At 46.2% G+C, this 20,603-nt stretch overlaps 1 protein-coding gene across 3 annotated transcripts in view; it reads right to left on the bottom strand.

The window, feature by feature from the left end:
• The window catches only part of MSH3 (mutS homolog 3), a 171,690-nt gene that overhangs the window by 42,164 nt on the left and 108,923 nt on the right, over positions 1 to 20,603 (bottom strand). For all 3 annotated transcript variants that reach the window (XM_039545119.1, XM_039545117.1, XM_039545118.1), the window contains exon 20: positions 15,631 to 15,788. In XM_039545119.1, coding sequence (XP_039401053.1) covers positions 15,631 to 15,788 — 158 coding nt within the window. The remainder of the gene's footprint in view (positions 1 to 15,630; positions 15,789 to 20,603) is intronic.

The raw sequence follows: 20,603 nt of genomic DNA, 5'->3' as shown, positions 1-20,603 counted from the left end.
TCACAAGACAGGATACTGGGCTAGATGGACCACTGGTCTGACTCAGTATGACCACTTATGTTCTTATGAGAGCTGGCAATACTGCGAACTCCAGCTCACATGACAGTAATGTACCAAGTATCACCTCTCCCCTCACATGCATAAAATGTGGATTAAAGCCCACGACTTTACAAATAATTTTGTCATGTAACAGTAACCTGAATGTTATAACCAGTTATCCAGCAGCAATGTCTCTCTGGATTCACTTCAGTTCAATACAGACCCACCAGTCCTTTCCTGGGAATGCTGTATACTAATAGCTGGTCACCAATTAGCCTTCTACCTTTGGAGAGGAATAGCCACGCCACACAGTGCAAGTAATGAAACTTGTTCCCAACAGAAAGATAACTAATGTCTACATCATCTTAGGTCTTCTTGTCCCAGTTTGGTTTCCTAAGCTGAGGACCTAGCATTAACTCCAGTACAGGACAAAACAAGAACAAACAGTGCACCCCAAATGGGAAACAACTCTATCCTCTTTGTACAATGTCAATAACAGGCTAAATTTTCCACATTAATGTTCATGATGGTGCTTACAGGAAAGTGAATCCCTTGACCCTCATCCAAATGACCTGCTCAGTTAGCAAAGAGGAAATTCCTGCCCAACTACAAAGCTAGCAATCAGTATTTACTTAAATATTTCAGTATTTAAAAACATATTTTGGTGGGGGAGGGATGTGAAATTGGACCGAGTACAAATGACTTGGACTAAGTTCTATGCACCACACAAGTACTACCACCTGCAGATCATAAAAAAGGGAATATGTGATGAACAGAGCCATGCCCAGGCCCTCTGCAGTCAGATGAATTTCATTTGAAGTAGAAGCACGCTCTCTGTGGACCTTACAAAAATCAGAAAGGAATTATAAAATTGTAGTTATCCGGGTAACCCACCAGAACTATGTATTGCCCTGTGCTGCCTAAAGAGGATCAAGTTGACTTTACTAAGATAGCCTGTCAAGCTTGAATTCTAATAGATAACCCAAACCCATTTCTCTGCCCTCATAAGAACCAATGACTGCTGTTTATATGGACCAGTTGAGAGTCAGCAGGAAGAAAGATAACATACTATTGACCCGGGAGAGAGGATGTACCTATGCCTCACTGATGCCCATTTTTATTCCTCCACCTCTAAAGCATTGAGCTAGTCAATCTATGATAGGTGGTCTTCAAATCCACCAATGGTAACTTGATTCAAAGTGTATCCAATGCAACCCCATTATGTTTATGTATTTGGGAGCTGCCTTTCCTATGTTGCAATCCAGTTTGGGTGGTACCATATGTCCCCACTGGAATGCAAAACCTTATTTATTTCAGTGATCAGATATACTTATTCACAGTATGTCTAGTCACAGAAATAAATCCAATGGAATTTATTTTAACATGGAAATAGATAGGTAGGTGACTTAGAGGGGAAAGATATTTTTATCCCTTTACCAGTCCCCATAGTCCTCCATTCCCCTTGGATTAATCCTTATGTTGATAATCTGTGTTTCCAAGAAACACATTTTTAATTTAAAATTTCCACTCCAGGGCCTTCAGTAATTGGAACTATTAATTGGATTGTTTACTTGAGCATACTCTTACCTTTAAACTATTAAACTCATTACTCTCAAATTTTGTGACTTGAATCTTGATCAGGTTGATAATAACAATAAGACTATCTGACAGCTGTTCAATGGTCTATGAGAAATGGATTGGAGATCTCACTACAGGTCCTAGCAGACAAAGTCTACATCAAAATAATCATCATTCTTGACTATGGATACTGAACTAAGCTCTCACACCTATAGGATTATCTTCTTTGACAGCATTGTGGCACATATGCTGGAGCAGTGTTGGGATCCTTACACAGCTGCTGCTTTTATTATACCTCTCTCTGCAGGTAAATAGGATACTTTAGTTTTCACTGCTGTGAGTAGGGTATCTTTCATAAGCATGCACGCACACACATACGAGTTACTCTTTAAAATATCTTGCAGTTTCAGCATCTGAGTGACCAGTGCACGAAAGCGTACATTAATCTTATAAAGACTAATATGAATCAAGGGTTATTTTGAACCAAAAATTAATCCATTTGCTACATGAAAGATTATAGGTTGGGATTTTCAAACAAACCTCAGGGATTTAACCACTCACCTCCCACTTAAGTCAATGGAAGTTGGGCATCCCTCTGAAAATCTTACCGTCAATACAACAGGTTTAGTTTCAAACTATGATCACTTGAAAGTATTCCCCTTTGTATTGCACAAGTGGAAAATAAAAAAGAAAGGCAATCATTAAAATATCCTCAAATTTTCATTTATTCACCCCTCCAATAATAAAGCTGTGTTAACCAATTCAATAGAAATTAAAGTTACTGAAACTACATTTTAAATGTATGTGTATACTTTGGCTCATGCATAATTTGTGTGGGCATGCAAGTGAAGACTGTTTTATACATGCACTTTAATAAATGTAAGAGATAAAAGCCATGTGTTCTACAAATAGTTTTAATATATAGGATATGGTATATTTTTGGTGTCTCACTTCATGCAACCACTGATGCATAACCAGTGAGGCTAGTGCACTAAAATATGGAGTACTCTTTGTATTCTGCACTTCATAAGGCAAATGCTGCATCCTCCTCTGAAGATGAGGACAATATCATAGCAGTGGAACTGGCGCAGTTTTACTGCACAAAGGAAGGGGCAGGATTTTGGGAAACTACCCAGGACATTTTCTTAGGGTGTTCCAGAACAGCCATTTAAAATAATAGATTGTGGGTGAGATAAAGCAGGGGAATTCAGGATATGCCACTCTGGCTCTCGCTGACTCTGTGGAACAGCATTGCTCCTAATGTATTATCTGGAAGAAGGATTCTTTCCCCTCCCCCTTCCAATATGGAAATTCCCAGCACCTATATGAAATACTTGGGCTGGGTACTGAGCATGGGATTTGTGTCTATATGCTTAATAATGCAGAAGAACAGCTCATATTTCCACTTTACCTAAAAGCAAAATATTTGCTTTATTGTATAATCCTCCCTCTACAGATTTACAATTTTGAATATAATGTAGTATTTAAAGTCAATTTACAGAAGCTATAATACATAACTGCTAAATATAACCAAAAGAATAACTGTAGTAGCAACCTTTCCATTTCCATGGAAACACCACTTAGAATACAAGACAGGAAATGTAGGAATATGTTAATGTAATAAACCTATATAAATTCACACACTGAAAATCTACAAAAAGGAATCATAATAAAAAAGCACTGATTTTTAAAGATAGCTAGGGGTAGCAATGTTGGTCGTCTTCTTGTATATTAATCTTCAGACAGTCATTCCAAAAACAACCCTTCCCCCAAATAGCTAATTTTTTAGTAGCATCACCTATTAAAGGAGAATAAACTAAGGCAGTCACAAAAATAAATATGATAGTGATATATTCCTATGCCAATAGTTTTTCTCCAAAAAGATTAAAAATCTACCTAGTTTGCCAAATGACAAATTACATTCCCATTTGCAAGCTATTTTACTTTCTGTGGCTCAGTCTGTGATAGTGCAGACATGGGTTATGGGCAGCAGTATTCTATGCGAAACAGCCTATGGAGGAACAGCAAGAGATCTGAGGCTGAACTAAAACAGAAAGCCTGAGGGTGAGGTAGGGGAAAGAAGATGAACAGAAACCTCTGACCCTTTCAACCAACTAATCCTTGTGAAGACAAATCATCTTGTGGAAGCACGGTTTTAAGAAATCTGCTGTGATGGGCTGTGTCCACAATGCTTGCATATTCAGCCGCAATAGTGTCTAATGAAAGAATGCAAGGAACACCAGGTGATAGCTTTGCTAAGCCTGTCTGCTAATGGCTCCTCTCTCTCCACTCCAGCCCAGAAGATGGCCATGGCTGTGGTGAAACAGCCTTTTAGTCTCTTTATATAGGGAATTTCTGCAGCCTCATAAGCCTCTGATACTGCATCAGGTTAATACTGGACATACTCAGGCAGCTGGAGAACAAAAACTGGCTCTTTTCCCCAACAGTTTCTAATCTGTGAAAGTACACTTTCAGGGCACTCCTGAAGTCCAAAATATGCAATGTCTTTACTTTTCCTCGTTTAGGACAGGAAAACTGGCGACCTGGTTAGGTGAAAGAGAAGTAGGATTTGAACAAAAAAACAGGCCAGGTACGAAGGGCCACCCTGTGGCTATTGAAGACCAAATATGGAGGACTACAGGAAAGTACTGAGGGCTCTCCTATTCATCTCACAGAGGCGATTCCTACTTACCTTCAGGAACTGCAATTACCACATGATTAGCACAATTACCACAACTGTGCAGTTATTCAGGTAAATGGTCACATGCGCACAGATATACATAATTTGTGCATACAGTTTCATAAATACAAGTTGGGTGCCAATTTGTATGCACCAAATTTTGAAATCAGGCCCTAAAGACACATATTCAGACACAAAAATTAGACAAATTCAAAATTTCAAACAAGTGCTGGGAAGCATATCAGTTTCATTACATAAGGTGCCACAGGATTCTTTGTTGCAGTTTCATTACTGAATCCAACCACTGCTAATATTTCAGAAAGTAAACACTACTGTGTAATATTGTAAGTAATGAGCCCAATTTTCAAACATATCCAAGGCTGCCTACAGGACATATTTAGAAAACAGTTAGGTCCGATCCATACTATAAATTGTAGTAATACTGTACAAGATCATGGGACATCCATGTTTTTATTATTTACTATTTATATATTAGCAGGGCCATAATCAGGTTAGACAACATGGTGACAAGCACCATACCAACACACACTAAATGGACAGTTCCTGCCCTAAAAAGCTAAAAGTATAACTGAAGGGTTTGGTTTTGTGGAGAGGGCAAGGCGGCTATACAGTCTGGATGGCCTCCACCTCAGTAGAAGGGGAACAGGCTGGCTAGCATAGTTAGGAGGGTGCTAACTAACAACAAACATGGAGGATAAAAAGAGGGAAGATATGATTACTCATTTAGCACAGAATCAAGATGTTGTTAACAAAATTAATCAAGGAACCAAGCGACATGAAGAAAAGAAATTATTTAATTGTCTACACACCAATGTTAGGAGCCTGGGTAACAAACAAGAGGAATTGCTCATTTATGAGCATAAATTCAATCTAGATGGCATTATTGAAACCTGGTAGTACGATGTGCACAATTGGAATGTAAAAATCAATGGTTATAACCTATTTAGGATGGATCGAGTAGACAAAAGGGGAGGAGAGAGTAGCACTCCATGTCAAAAATGGCAATAACTGTTTCCAAGTCTTTTTGTTCTTCTTCGAGTGATTGCTCCTATGCATTCCATGTAGGTGTGCGCGCCGCGCGTGCACGGCTCTCCGGAACATTTTTACCCTAGCAACTCCAGCGGGCCGGCTGGCGCCCCCTGGAGTGGCGCCGCCATGGCGCCCCTTATATACCTCAGCCTGCCCGTCCGCTCCTCAGTTCCTTCTTGCCGGCTATTCCGACAGTGGGGAAGGAGGGCGGGTCTGGAATGGATAGGAGCAACACATCTCGAAGAACACCAGTTACTACAGGTGAGTAACCGTCTTTTCTTCTTCGAATGATTGCTCCTATGCATTCCATGTAGGTGATTCCCAAGCCTTACCTAGGCGGTGGGGTCGGAATGAGACGTGGCGGAGTGTAGCACCGCAGAGCCGAAGGCTGCGTCGTCTCGGGACTGCTGTACCAACGCATAATGGGAAGCGAAGGTGTGGACGGAAGACCAGGTGGCCGCTCTACAAATGTCCTGGATGGGAACGTGGGCCAGGAAGGCGGCTGACGAGGCGTGCGCCCTCGTCGAGTGTGCGGTGAGTCGGCACGGGGGGACGCGAGCAAGCTCGTAGCACTCCCTAATGCAGGATGTCACCCAGGCTGAAATCCGTTGAGAGGAAACAGGCTCGCCTTTCATGCGCTCCGCCATTGCGACAAAGAGCTGGGAGGAACGCCGGAAGGACTTAGTCCGGTCGATGTAAAAGGCGAGGGCCCTACGGACGTCCAGGGTGTGGAGCTGCTGCTCACGAGGTGAGGCGTGCGGCTTTGGAAAGAAGACCGGGAGGAAGATCTCCTGATTAAGGTGAAAGGCTGACACCACCTTTGGGAGGAAGGCCGGATGTGGCCGAAGCTGCACTTTGTCCCCGTGGAAGACGGTATATGGGGGACCCGCCGTCAGGGCGCGGAGTTCGGAGACTCGTCTGGCGGATGTGATTGCCACGAGGAAGGCCGTCTTCCAGGTGAGATGGAGCAGAGAGCAGGTGGCCAGGGGCTCGAAGGGCGGGCGCATCAGCTGGGTGAGAACCAGGTTCAGATCCCACGTTGGAGCAGGCGGACGCACTTGCGGGTAGAGGCGGTCCAACCCCTTGAGGAAGCGGGCAACCATGGGGTTGGAAAACACGGAGCGACCATCTACAGCGGGCCGAAAGGCCGAAAGTGCCGCCAGGTGTACCCTGAGGGACGAGATCGCGAGACCTTGGCCTTTCAGGAACCAGAGGTAGTCGAGGACCGTCTGGATAGGGGTCGAGAAGGGGTTAAGACCTTGCTGATCGCACCAAAGGGCAAAGCGTTTCCACTTCGCGAGGTAGGTAGAGCGTGTGGAGGGTTTTCTGCTTTCAAGCAGAACTTGCTGCACCGCCGCGGAACAGCTCCTCTCTGCGTCGGACAACCACTCAGGAACCAGGCTGTAAGATGCAGCGACTGCAGGTTCGGCTGACAAAGCCTGCCGAGGTCCTGAGAGATGAGGTCCGGCCATAACGGTAGGGGAATGGGATCCCGGATCGAGAGCTCGAGGAGCAGGGTATACCAGTGCTGCCTCGGCCAGGCCGGAGCGACGAGTATGACGCGGGCCTTGTCCCTCCGCAGCTTGAGCAGTACTCGGTGGACTAGCGGGAACGGAGGGAACGTGTATAGAAGGGGACCCGTCCAGGGCATGAGGAACGCATCGGAGATGGAGTCCGGAGCCCGACCCTGGTACGAACAGAACCTGTGGCACTTCCTGTTGGTCCTGGAGGCAAACAGGTCTATTTGGGGAAATCCCCACCTTTGGAAGATGGTGTGGGCCACATCGGGGCGAAGGGACCACTCGTGGGAGGCGAAGGACCTGCTCAGACGGTCGGCCAGCGTGTTCTGCACTCCTGGTAGAAAGAACGCTTCGAGGCGAATCGAGTGGGTCACGCACAGGTCCCATAGGAGCATCGCCTCCTTGCACAGCGGGGAGGATCGGGCCCCGCCCTGTTTGTTCAGATAGAACATGGCCGCCGTGTTGTCCGTGTATATCGCAACGCAGCGGTCCCGGAGGTGTGGAAGAAAGGCGAGACAGGCCAAGCGGATCGCTCTCAACTCCCGTACGTTGATGTGTAGGGAGAGCTCCTGGGCCGACCAGAGACCCTGAGTGTGCAGGTCTCCCATGTGAGCCCCCCATCCAAGCGCCGAAGCGTCTGTGGTCAGGGTGACCGACGGGCGAGGGGGGCGGAACGGAACCCCGGCGCAGACCACCTCCGGATGCAGCCACCAGGTGAGCGTCTGGAGAGTGGGGTCTGAGACCGTGACCACCATATCTATAGGGTCGCGGTGAGGACGGTACACCGACGTCAGCCACATCTGGAACGGACGAAGCCTCAGCCTCGCGTTCGCGGTCACAAAGGTGCACGCGGCCATGTGCCCCAACAGGCGGAGGCAGGACCGGGCCGTCGTGGAAGGGAAGGCTTGTAGGGTGCGGATGAGCGAGACCATCGTCTCGTGCCGAGAACGAGGGAGGCAGGCCCTGGCGAGGTTGGAGTCGAGGACCGCTCCTATGAACTCCAAGCGCTGTGCCGGAAGTAATTGGGACTTCTCGGTGTTGACGAGGAGGCCGAGAGACCAGAACAGGTGCAGTATCTCTGAGACCTGAGCTGTCACCAGGTCTTGAGAGCGTCCACGGATCAACCAGTCGTCGAGATATGGGTATACATGGATTCTGCGACGACGGAGAGCTGCGGCTACGACCGCCATGCACTTGGTGAACACCCTCGGGGCAGTGGAGAGGCCGAAGGGTAACACCGCAAACTGGTAGTGGGTCTCGTTGACCGTGAAGCGCAGGAAGCGTCTGTGGGGGGGGGTAAATCGCCACATGAAAGTAAGCATCCTTCATGTCGAGGGCGGCAAACCAGTCTCCCGGATCCAAGGAAGGGATAATGGTCCCCAAGGTTACCATCCGAAACTTGAGCTTGCAGAGGTATCTGTTCAGCTCCCGGAGGTCTAAGATGGGACGAAGACCTCCTTTCGCCTTGGGGATGAGGAAATATCTGGAGTAGAATCCCCTGCCCCGCCTGCAGGGAGGCACCTCCTCGATGGCACCCACGCTCAACAGAGACTGCACCTCCTGTATGAGGACTTGCTCGTGAGAGGGGTCCCTGAAGAGGGACGGGGAAGGTGGGTGGGAGGGGGGGGGTGAAATAAACTGTAGGCGGTAGCCATGCTGGATGGTGCTGAGGACCCAGCTGTCCGATGTTATAGCAGACCACGCCGGAAGGAAGCGGGCAAGGCGACTGGAAAACAAAAGGGATGGATCCTGGAGGGAGAGTGATAGGCCGTCCTCGGGCGTCCCGTCAAAAGGCCGGCTTTTGAGCTTGTGGGGCCTTGGACGAGTTCTGCGCCTGGTTGCGCCGCCCCCCCAACGGTCTATGGCGGAAGGGGGCCGTTCGGCGGTTGTTAAACGGCCGAGCCCTGGCCTGGTTGAAGGGTCGGTAGGGCTGGTGACGGAACGAACGCCTCTGCGTGGCCGGCGTGTGCATACCTAGCGTTCGTATCGCAACCCTCCCATCCTTTAGGGACTGAATTCTGGCATCCGTTTTCTCAGAAAACAGCCCCTGCGTGTCAAACGGGAGGTCTTGGAGGGTGTACTGGACCTCAGGTGGGAGGGTGGAAGACTGTAGCCACGCAATGCGGCGCATCGTCACCCCGGATGCTACCGTTCGAGCCCCTGAGTCTGCTGCGTCCACGGCCGCTTTAATCAGGGTTCTGGAGGCTAACTTGCCCTCCTCCAGCAGCGCTGAGAATTCGGGGCGGAAGTCCTGAGGGGTTAGCTCCGTGAATTTTGCGAGGCACCCCAAGATATTAAAAGTGTATCTAGATAACAGGGCCATCTGGTTGGCGATGCGGAGTTGGAGACCTCCCGCCGAATAGATTTTACGCCCTAATAAGTCCATGCGCCGGGCGTCTTTGGACTTCGGCGCAGCGGCAGGTTGTCCGTGCCGCTCGCGGTCATTGACCGACTGGACCACCAGCGAGTCCGGGGTGGGGTGTACATACAAGTATTCGTATCCCTGGGGCGGGACGGAATATTTCCTTTCGACGCCTCGCGCCGTGGGGGCAACGGAGGAAGGCGACTGCCAGATAGTGGCACTGTTCTTCTGAATGGTGCGGATAAACGGGAGCGCCACTCTGACAGGGGCCTCATCTCCCACAACATCCGTAATCGGGTCCTCGACCTCTTGGACCTCCTCTATGGGCAAATTAATGGCTTTTGCCACCCTTCTGAGAAGGTCCTGGTGTGCCCTGAGGTCAATAGGCGGGGGCCCTGATGGCGAGGCCCCTGCTACCACCTCATCGGGAGAGGACGACGAGGAGTGGCCCGGCAGCACCTCCTCCTGTTGGTGCTCCCCCGCCTGGCGATCTGGTGGCAGCGAGTCCTGCCCCAAAGATGGGCTGTGGGCGGCGGCTTGCGTCGGTGGAGACGGGGGGGCTCTACTGACGGTGGCCACTGGTACCGACAGTGCCGAGCCCGGCTGCCTGGGTGGCAGGGGAGGCCCCTGTTCATATTGCGCCCAGGGTACCCAATGTCCCCAATACTGGGGTCCATGATCCGGCGGAATGGAACCGGCTCTGAAGTCCACCGCACTGCCTTGAGGTGAGGCTACGGAGGGTTCCCTTGAGGGCCAGGGTGGAGCCGTGGCAGTGCCTGGGCGGGCGTCCAGCGCCGGCGTGAGACGAGCCTCCGGTGCCGGAGGTCGGTGCCGGGCGTCTCGGGGGCCCAGTGGCGAGCGGGACCCGTGCTGCGCATGGTGCCGGGAGCCGGATCTCTGGTGCCAGGAGCCGGATCTGCGGCGTCGGGAGCTGGATCTCCGGTGCCGAGAAGGGGAGCGGCGGCGGCGGGAGCTCGACCGGCGACGCCGGGAGCTCGACCGGCGGTGCCGGGAACCGGACCTCGAGCGAGATCTGCGGGACCTTGAACGGCTGCGCGAGTCCCGATGTCCGCGGTGCCTGGACGCGGACCTGCTGCGGTGCCGGTGACTTCGTGACCGGGACCTGGAGCGCCGCGTAATGACCGCCGGCGCGATGGAGAGCGGTGCCGGGACTGCGACCGGTGTCGGGACGCTGAGTGGCGTCGCGATGGTGATCTCCGGCGGGATGGGGAGCGGTGCCTCGGTGACCGTCTCCGCGAGATGGACCGGGATCGAGTCCGGATTCTGGAGCCGCGGTCGCCTCGGTCGCCCGGGGATGAAGGGCGCATCATCGCTGGCTTGCCGAGGGACTTAAATGTCCGCACCGGTGGTGCCGGCGGCTGATATGACGGGGCCGTCGCCTCGATCAGTTCTCTCGCCGTCGCGAACGCCTCCGGCGTCGACAGGATCCTCAGCTCCTCCTTGGTGGGCACCGGGGAGCTGGGTGGAGCCGGACTCGACGGGCTTTGCGGCGCCGGAGTCAACGGCGCGGTGCACTTCGCGTGCACTGCCTCAGCCTGCACCGTTTTCGTCGGAGGCGGCTGGGCTAACGGCTTCCGCTGCTGTTTCGCGGCGGCCGTCTTCGGCGCCTTGTGCTTCCTCCCCGGGGAGAGGGAGCGGTGCCGGGTCTTTGGTGCCGGCTCGGTGCCGGAGCGGCTCGGTGCAGCCGGAGCGCTGCTCGTCGAGGCAGTTTTCGGTGCCGCTGGAGCTGGCGCCGGAGGTTGGAGCGCAGACTCCATCAGTAAGTGCTTCAGCCGAGAGTCTCTCTCTTTCCTCGTACGAGGCTTAAAGGCTATGCAAATAGAGCACTTATCTGGCCGATGCGACTCTCCGAGGCAGCGGAGACAAGAGTCGTGCGGGTCGCTAACCGGCATGGGCCGCTGGCAAGCCGCACAGGGCTTGAAACCCGGTGCTCCGGGCATAAGCCCGCACCGGGGCGGAAGAAGAGGGGTAAACCCTCTAATTCCCTAACTATTAACACTATACACTATATATATACAACTATAACAAGAACTCAACTAACTACTAACACTATCTACACTAGAACTATGGAGAAACACTAGGGTTGTGGAGGTAAGGGAGCACTCCACTGTTCCAACTGGCCGTCACGGGCGGGAAGAAGGAACTGAGGAGCGGACGGGCCGGCTGAGGTATATAAGGGGCGCCATGGCGGCGCCACTCCAGGGGGCGCCAGCCGGCCCGCCGGAGTTGCTAGGGTAAAAATGTTCCGGAGAGCCGTGCACGCGCAGCGCGCACACCTACATGGAATGCATAGGAGCAATCACTCGAAGAAGAACAAAAAGAATCCTGACAATAGCACTGTCCACTATTAGGTGGAAATGGCAGAATTAACAGTAACAATGCAGAAAAAGCATGAATGTTCAATAAAGGACAGTTACCTGTTCTATAACTGTCGTTCTTCGAGATGTGTTGCTCATGTCTATTCCACAGTAGGTGAGCGTTCTTGCCACATGCACCGGTGCCGGAAGTTTTTCCCCTAGCAGTACCTGTAGGGGGAGTGCTGCTGCGACCCCTGGAGTAGCATCTCTATAGCACGCTATAAGGGGAGCCATGCGCTCCCCCCACCCTCAGTTCCTTCTTGCCGGACCAACTCCGACAGAGGGGAAGGAGGGCAGGATGTGGAATAGACATGAGCAACACATCTTGAAGAACGACAGTTATGGAACAAGTAACTGTCCTTTCTTCTTCGAGTGATTGCTCATGTGTATTCCACAGTAGGTGATTGCAAGCTATGTCTGATGGAGATGGGTAGGAGTTCACAGATTCCCTAGCTGAAGCACAGTGGAGATCAGTTGACCCTTCATGCGCTCGGCTGAAGCAACAAAATGTTGCGAGGACTGCGGAACGGCTTAGTCCAATCCAGATAAAAAGCCAGTGCCCTGCACACATCGAGCGTATGTAGGCAGTGTTCCTCATTAGAGGCATGAGGTTTGGGGCAGAGGACAGGCAGGAAGATGTCCTGGCCCATGTGAAAGGCAGAGACCACCTTAGGGAGGAATGCAGGGTCTGGGCAGAGCTGCACCTTGTCCTTGTGAAAGACTATGTGTGGGGGGTCGCAGGTCAGGGCCCTAAGCTCCGAGACCCACTGGGCTGTGATAGCCATGAGGAAGGCTACCTTCCATAAAAGGTGAGACCATGAGCATGTGGCCAGGGGTTCCAACGGGGGCCCCGTGAGGCGGGATAACACCAAGGGAGGGATAGCACACCACTCCCTCCTCCTGATAGCACATGCATGGCTGCACAGGTTCTGACTTTCCAAAGTGCTGAGGGGTGCATGCATGAGTGAGAGAGAGATGTGCAATGCCCCTTGAAGTTCGCTGACCCCACTTCAAGTAAGTTGCCCTTTTAAGCAGATCAGCTAGTTCAGACAGGAAGCAACAGCTTCCAGCAAGCTCCCTCCTTTCTGTCCCTCTCCTCTGCTTTGTGGAGAGGAGGTACACAGTGGAGGGGGCGGTGCAGGAGCAGGGGGACATCCTGATATCAGCACCCCTCTCCTCATGGACTGAACAGAGACACTGGATTTATGGCTTACTACAACAACCTATAACCCACTAACAATCCCCCTTGCTGTCTTCTCACCTCCTCCCCGCCTTCCTTTTCCCCTTATGACTGGAGTGGTGTCAACAGGCCACTTCACCTTGAACGTTCCCTTGAAATATCTGTTAACTACTTATGCTAAACAATCTGTTCCACCTTGTATTTAGCTCTAACTCTCTGAGTACACTTCCCAGACCTGAAGAAGAGCTCTATATAAGCTTGAAAGTTGTCTCTGGCTTTGGCTACACTTGCATTTCAGCTGCGCGCAGCGCAGCCGCTGCAGCAGCGCGCGCTAAAAGCGTATAAAGCCAGCGCCAGCGCCAGCGAAAACACTCCCAGCTGTCTCCCAGCCCTCCCTCCCTGTGGGGAATAGCGGACAGCGCTGGGGGGCCCCAGCGCTGGGGGCTTGGACACACTGGCGCGGGCGCGCGCCCATTTGCAGCGCTGCAGAGGGTGTGTTTTCACACCCTGCTGCAGCGCTGCAAATTTGTAAGTGTAGCCAAGCCCTCACTCACCAACAGAAGTTGGTCCAGTAAAAGATATTACAGTAGAACCTCAGAGTTACAAACACCAAAGTTAAGAATTGACCGGTCAACCACACACTTCATTTGAAACTGGAAGTATGCAATCATGCAAAACAGAGCCCCCCCCCCCCGCCCAAAAAAGCAAATACAGTACATGTGTTAAATGTAAACTTCTAAAAAAAATAAAAGGTAAAGTTTAAAAAAGATTGACAAGGTAAGAAAACTGTTTCTGTGCTTGTTTCATTTAAATTAAGATGGTTAAAAGCAGCATTTTTCTTCTGCATAATAAAGTTTCAAAGCTATATTAAATCAATGTTCAGTCGTAAACTTTTGAAAGAACCACCATAACGTTTTGTTCAGAGTTACGTACAACCTCCATTTCTGACATGTTCATAACTCTGAGGTTCTACAATATTTCACCCACCATGTCTCTCTAATAAAAAGGTTGGTACTGTGACAGACCCAGACCAGTGGGGTACAGCAGTCTGGTAGAGGGCAAATATACTGGTCACTGGATGAGTAGTTTTCTGTTCCCTGAGTGACCAGAGAAGGGGCTGAACTAGAGTAATTAGGAACCTGCTAGAACCAATTAAGACAGGCAGGATAATTAAGACACCTGGAGCCAATTAAGAAACTGCTAGAATCAATTAGGACAGGCTAGCTAATCAGGGCACCTGAGTTTAAAAAGGACTTCACTTCAGTTTGTGGCATGCATGCGAGGAGCTGGGAGCAAGAGTGAGAAGACATTGCTGGAAGACTGAGGAGTGCAAGCATTATCAGGCACCAGGAGAAAGGTCTTCTGGTGAGGATAAAGAAGGTGTTGGGAGGAGGCCATGGGGAAGTAGCCCAGGGAGTTGCAGCTGTCACACAGCTGTACCAGGAGGCACTCTAGACAGCTGTAGTCCACAGGGCTCTGGGCTGGAACCCGGAGTAGAGGGTGGGCCCGGGTTCCTCCCAAACCTCCCAACTCCTGATCAAACACAGGAGGAATTGACCTGGACTGTGGTTTCTACCGGAGGGGAAGGTCTCTGGGCTGTTTCCTGACCCACATGGTGAATCTGTGAGGTGAGAAAATCCGCCAATAAGTGCAGGACTCACCAAGGTAGAGGAGGAACTTTGTCATAGTACGTTCAGCTATCTTTATGCAGGAAGCCAAAAATTATCTTTAAAACTTTCTCTAAATGGAATGTCGTTACCAATGCAATAAATAACATACCTTACAAATTTCCATTTCCCATCAACAAAGGCTTATTCGGTTGATTAATAACACAGTTTGACCTTAGGTTTCTAAGTACGAGAAAACAGGTAGGAAAAAGACAGCTAATAGCTATTTTGATGTTTCAACTCCAATTAACATCTAGTAAGGTAACAAATTGTTTTCTAAATTCCTTAGATTGCTTGGCATGAAAGTGTATCATACGATATGTTGTTCCTTCCAACTATGAAAACAATGAGATGTATAAAAATGTTGCATTTTTATACAATAAAATTATTACTGAGAGATTACAGAGACCCCTTTTTTCCCTAACTCTAAAAGGTACTCAAATGCCACAGTAATGGGCACTGTAGAAGAGTTTATATAGAAGAGACCTCTCTCAGAGGAATATGTTATTTTTGAAATTTAAATTCAAATGGCTTCAGCAATCTGACCTTTTTGCAGTGTGTGAGAGAGAACCAAAAAGAGAGGAAGACATGGGGTGGTGGTGGGAAAAGGGGAAAATCACAGCAGGATGTTTTCTAGAATCTATTACAGCTACAAAATACAAAAATTTGGGGTTTGTTAATATTCTTACATCTTTATTCAGCACTGTTTTTTAAACAAATCTGACATTTTGTGCAAGTTGAACTGGAATGATTAATAAATGAGGTAAGGCTCAAGGATAACACATAAAATATGTGGGACAAAATTTTCAAACTTGACAGTCTACAGTTAGATACCACTGTACTTGGCATGATTTTCAGATATGCTGAGCATTTCCTGCTACCATTCACTTCAGTGCAAGTAGCAACTGCCTACCATCTTTAAAAATTAAGCCAGAAAGATTCTGTTTAAAGATTCAGACTTTAGGCATTCAGGTTTAGACATTTTGGCCAGATGTTTTATTGAGGGGTAAGAAACCAGAAAGTGGACAATTCATTTAAAAATAACATAATTTTGAAAAATATAATTGCATATGTAGCCCCAAGTTAAATAATGAAACTATAATCAGCAGTGCAAAAAATTGTACTACAGTAATTCCATTCCACCCCCAGAACATAAAAGAAGTTCTGATAGATTACCTGGTAAAAATACCATCCACAATTCCAACTGTGGACTCCTCTGCAGGAACATAGGAACCAATCTGTGCCATGATCGTGATCAGTGCAACTTGTTTTATATAGGAGCTCTTTCCACCCATGTTGGGTCCAGTAATTATCATTACCCTTTCTTTGTCACCCTGGAAAATGCAAAACAGCTGTTAAATACACTCTTGAGATGGAGTGCTTATTTAACTGACAGTATGTTTTACAATGATGTATGTATGAGATGTATATACAAAGGGTATGTTCTCAGTATTTAATATGCCTTCTACATAATAAAGTTATTTTTCTGAGGGGAAGAAGCAGCAGCTTAAAAAGAAAATTATTTACTTCTAATAATAATTCTTTGAAGAAACCATTTAATAGGATATCCACTTTTGTTGCTCCATGTACAGTGTGACACTAGTGGGAATTCCCTTAATTTCATAAGAATGTTGACTCTGTGCTTGAAAAGGTTGTATTTTCTAATATGATTAGAAATTTATCCTTCCATCCCCACACTACATTACTACAGTAATAATGGTGCAAAACACTATTTTACAAACCACTACTGCAGCATTAGAATGGCCATACTGGGTCAGACCAATGGTCTATCTAGCTCGGTATCCTATCTTTCGACAGTGGCCAGTGCCAGATGTGTCAGAAGAAATGAAAAGAGCAATACAATTATTAAGTAGTCCAGCCCCTGCTTCTGGCAATCATAGGCTTAGGGACATCCAGTGCAGAGGTTACGTCCCTGACCATCTTGGCTAACAGCCACTGATGGACCTATCCTTCATGAACTTATCCAATTCTTTTTTGAACCCAGCTACACTTTTGGCCTTCACAACAACCCTTGGCAATGAATTCCTCAGGATGAATGTGTGTTGTGTGAAGTAATACTTCCTTTTGTTTGTTTTAAACCTGCTGCCTATTAATTTCATTGGGTGACCCATGGCTCTTGTGTTATGCCCAGGCGTAAATAACACTTCCTTATTTACTTTCTCCATACCATTCATGATTTCATAGACCTCTACCATATTCTTTCAAGATGAACAGTCTCAGTCTTTTTAATCTCTCCTCATATGGAAGCTGTTCCATACATCTATTCATTTTTGTTGCTTTTCTTTGTAAGTTTTCCAATTTATTTTTTTTTTGAGATGGGTGACCAAAACTATATGCGATATTCCAGGGGTGAACGTACCATGGATTTATATAATTGCATTATGATATTTTCTGGATTATTATCTATTCCTATCCTAATGGTTCCTAATATTCTATTAGTTTTTTGACTGCCACTGCACATTGAGTGGATGTTTTCAGAGAACTATCCACAATTACTCCAAGATTTTTCTTGAGTGGTAACAGCTAATTTAGAATGCATAATTTTGTATGTCTAGCTGGGATGATTTTTTCCAAATTTTGCACTTATCAACACTGAATTTCATTTGCCATTTTGTTGCCCATCACCTCGTTTTGTGAGATCCCTTTGTAATTTTCACAATCAGCTTTGGACTTAACTATCTTGAGTAATTTTATATTGTCTGCAAACTTTGCCACTTCACTGTTTACCCCTTTTTCTAGATCATTTTATGAATATGTTGAACAGCACTGGTCCCAGTACAAATCCTTGAGGACCACACTATTTACCTCTCTTCACTACGAAAACAGACTGTTTATTCCTACCCTTTATTTCTATCTTTTAACCCATTGCTAACCCATGAGAGGCCCTTCTCTTTTTACTCTTTGCTTAAGAGCCTTTGGTGTGGGACCTTGTCAAAGGCTTTCTGAAAGTCCAAGTACACTATATCCACTGGTTCACCCTGTTCCACATTCTTATTGACACACTCAAAGAATTCTAACAGATGGCTGAGAAATGATTTCACTTTACAAAACCGTGTTGACTCTTCCACAACATATTGTGTTCATCTATGTGTCAGATAATTCTCTTCTTTACTATAGTTTCAACCAATTTGCCTGTTACTGATGTTAGGTTTACTGATCTGTTATTGTCAGGATCAATGCTGGAGCCTATTTTAAAAATCTGCAATTTCATATTTGAGTTCCTTCAGCACTCTTGGGTAAATACCATCTGAGTCTTGTGACTTATTTCTGTTTAATTTATCAATTTGTTCCAAAATCTCCTTTATTGACACCTCAATCTGGGATAGGTCCTTAGATCTGTCACCTAAAAGAATGGCTCCTGTGTGGGAATCTCCCCCACATCCTCTGCAGTGAACACCAATGCAAAAAATTCATTCATTTCTCTGCAATGGCCTTGTCTTTTTTGAATGTACCTTTAGCACCTTGATCATCCAGTGGCCCCACTGACTGTTTGGCAGACTTTCTGCTTCCGATGTACTTTAAAAAAAACCAACAACATTTGCTGCTAGTTTGTGTCTTTGGCTAAATTGTTCTTCAAGTTCTTTTTTGGACTGCCCAATTATACTTTTACACTTGACTTGCCAGAGTTTATGCTCCTTTCTGTTTTCCTCAGTAGGATCTGACTTCCAATTTTTACAGGATGCCTTTTTGCCTCTAACCGTCTCCATTACTCTGCTGTTTAGCCATAGTGGCATTTGTATAGTTTTTTTTGTTGTTGTTGTTTAATTTGGGGAATACATGTGGTCTGAGCCTCTATTATCATGTTTTCAAACAGTTTCAAATGCAGTTTGCAGGCATTTCACCCTTTTTGCTGTTCCTTTTAATTTTCATAGCTTCCTCTTTTTTTTTTTTTGTAGTTCCTCTTTCTGAAGTTAAATGCTACTGTGGTGGGTTTCTTTGGTACTCCCCCGCCCCTCTCAAGGATGTTATATTTAATTATATTATGATTGTTATTTCTGAGTGGTTCAGCTATAGTCACCTCCTGGATCAGATACTGTGCACCACTTAGGACTAATTCAAGAATTGCCACTCCCCTTGTGGGATCCAGGATTAGCTGCTTCAGGTGGTCCATAGCATATTCCTACTGCTATATTTATTATTATTCAAGCATGGAATTTCTATCCATTGAAATGTGATTCATTTAAGATTTTTATTATATTTGACTCTATGCTTTCTTTCACATAAAGTCCCATTCCCCCACCTACAAGACCTACTCTATCATTCTTATATATTGTGTACCCTGGCATTACTGCATCCCATTATTATCATTCCACCAAGTTTCTGGGATGCCTATTATATCAATATCCTTGTTTAATACCCGGCAAGTTCACCCATCTTAGTATTTAAACTTCTAGAATTTGTATAGAAGAATTTATCAAATGTATCAATATTTAGTTGTCTACCTTCATGTGATATAACTGAAGGGAATTTTTTTTTTAATTTGGCAGTTTCTCTTCAGTTCCTACCTGTACTTCATCAAGTTCTATCCTTTCCTCTTTACTAGGACCTAAAGTTGCCCTTTTAATAAACCTTCCCCTAAGGAATGCCTCTGCCCAATCTGTCTACTCCTCTGCATCTCTCATCTTTCCCACAGCCCTTATTTGGAGTGACTACTGTAAAACACTAATATTTTTTCTTTCATAAGGACTACTCTGACAACACTTTAAAAGCTGTTGCAAATGTACCAATATTAACTGCCAATATTTTTAAGTATTCAGTTCTATAACTTCGTCAGTATTTTAAAATGTGTCCGGTGATTAACACAGACTTAATTCCTCTCCTAATAAAGAGTCTAGAATTCTCATAAATAATCCAAATTAAAAATAGAAATTAAGTGATATCTCTGTTTCTGTACATGAAGAAAGAATCATGGTACTTATAGGACTCCCATCATCATCATATCTGACCACCACCCAAATATTTAAAAATGGATATATCTCTATTTCCTATTTCCCAGCCTGTAGAAGAAATAGCTTGTTTACACAAAATTTGTTTTGAAGTAATAAAACCAACTTTTAGGTTTGAAGTCCTATCATAAACTTAATACATAAGAAGAATAGTTCATGAATTTTTTAAGAGGAGATCAAAGGAGGAGGAGACATGTTCATGTTATGGCCCTAATAGAAAGGCTCTAGCAATAGTTTCAGGCAGGTAAAAAACACAGTTGAAGGCATTTCTGCAGGCATAGTCTCCTGATAATTCAAACTGTTTTATTTGAAATAGAAGCATTTTGATGAACTAGGTTCCGACCCACCATCCACAGAAAAGTAACAAGAGCTGGAAACAACACTAGAATCAACACTGATTATGCCAATATCACCTGGATTTTATCTATTGCTTCTGTATTAGTTGCTAAATTATAACATTAGAACGTGGCTAACAGAAAAATGTAAGATTATTGAATAAAAAGCCAGATTTTTTGGAAATACCTTTTGTAATTAGTTCTGAGTTGCAGAAGAATTTTTTAATGTTCATTTTGCACTGAAGCAACATACAACACTTTGATATCAACATTCTATAATAGCTTTGAAAAATAATTAATATGTAAATGTATGCAATACAAAGTAGAATATATTTTACCATAGAAACAGCTCCATATCAACACCTACCATAAACATAGAAAAATAAAGTATGCAAAGGCAGCTGATGTTCAGAAGTAGGTTGAAAGTATTTATTTCTGTTTGTACAAAGCAGAAGTGTAATATTACAAAAAGAAAATTGAGGTGAATATTTAGTGGCAAGGATTAAAAGACCTTGCAATTCCTGAGATTTTAGTTTCTCAGAACTTAACATGTCCCTTCCCCCAGCCAAAATCATAATAGATACATGTCTCAGAAATATCCATATAAAATAAAAATATGATCGATTATTTTTCTGCATTAGCTGTATGTTAAGCATTATTACAAAATATTTGTATTCTGTTCCTTAGAATGACCACATAAATTCCAGTTTTCCCAACCCTAATCATACTGTCTTTTGAGGTCACCTCTTCAATTTGTTTGTGCCATTAATCTGAATGATGCTGTAGAAGTGTGCAACTGACTGTTTGAAATCAGAAAAACGTTGATAATCTAGCCATGTGGTAAAAC

This window comes from Mauremys reevesii, linkage group 6 (genome assembly GCF_016161935.1).
Source record: "Mauremys reevesii isolate NIE-2019 linkage group 6, ASM1616193v1, whole genome shotgun sequence".
NCBI classification, from domain to species: Eukaryota; Metazoa; Chordata; order Testudines; family Geoemydidae; genus Mauremys; species Mauremys reevesii.
This window is presented reverse-complemented; position numbering and strand designations above follow the sequence as displayed.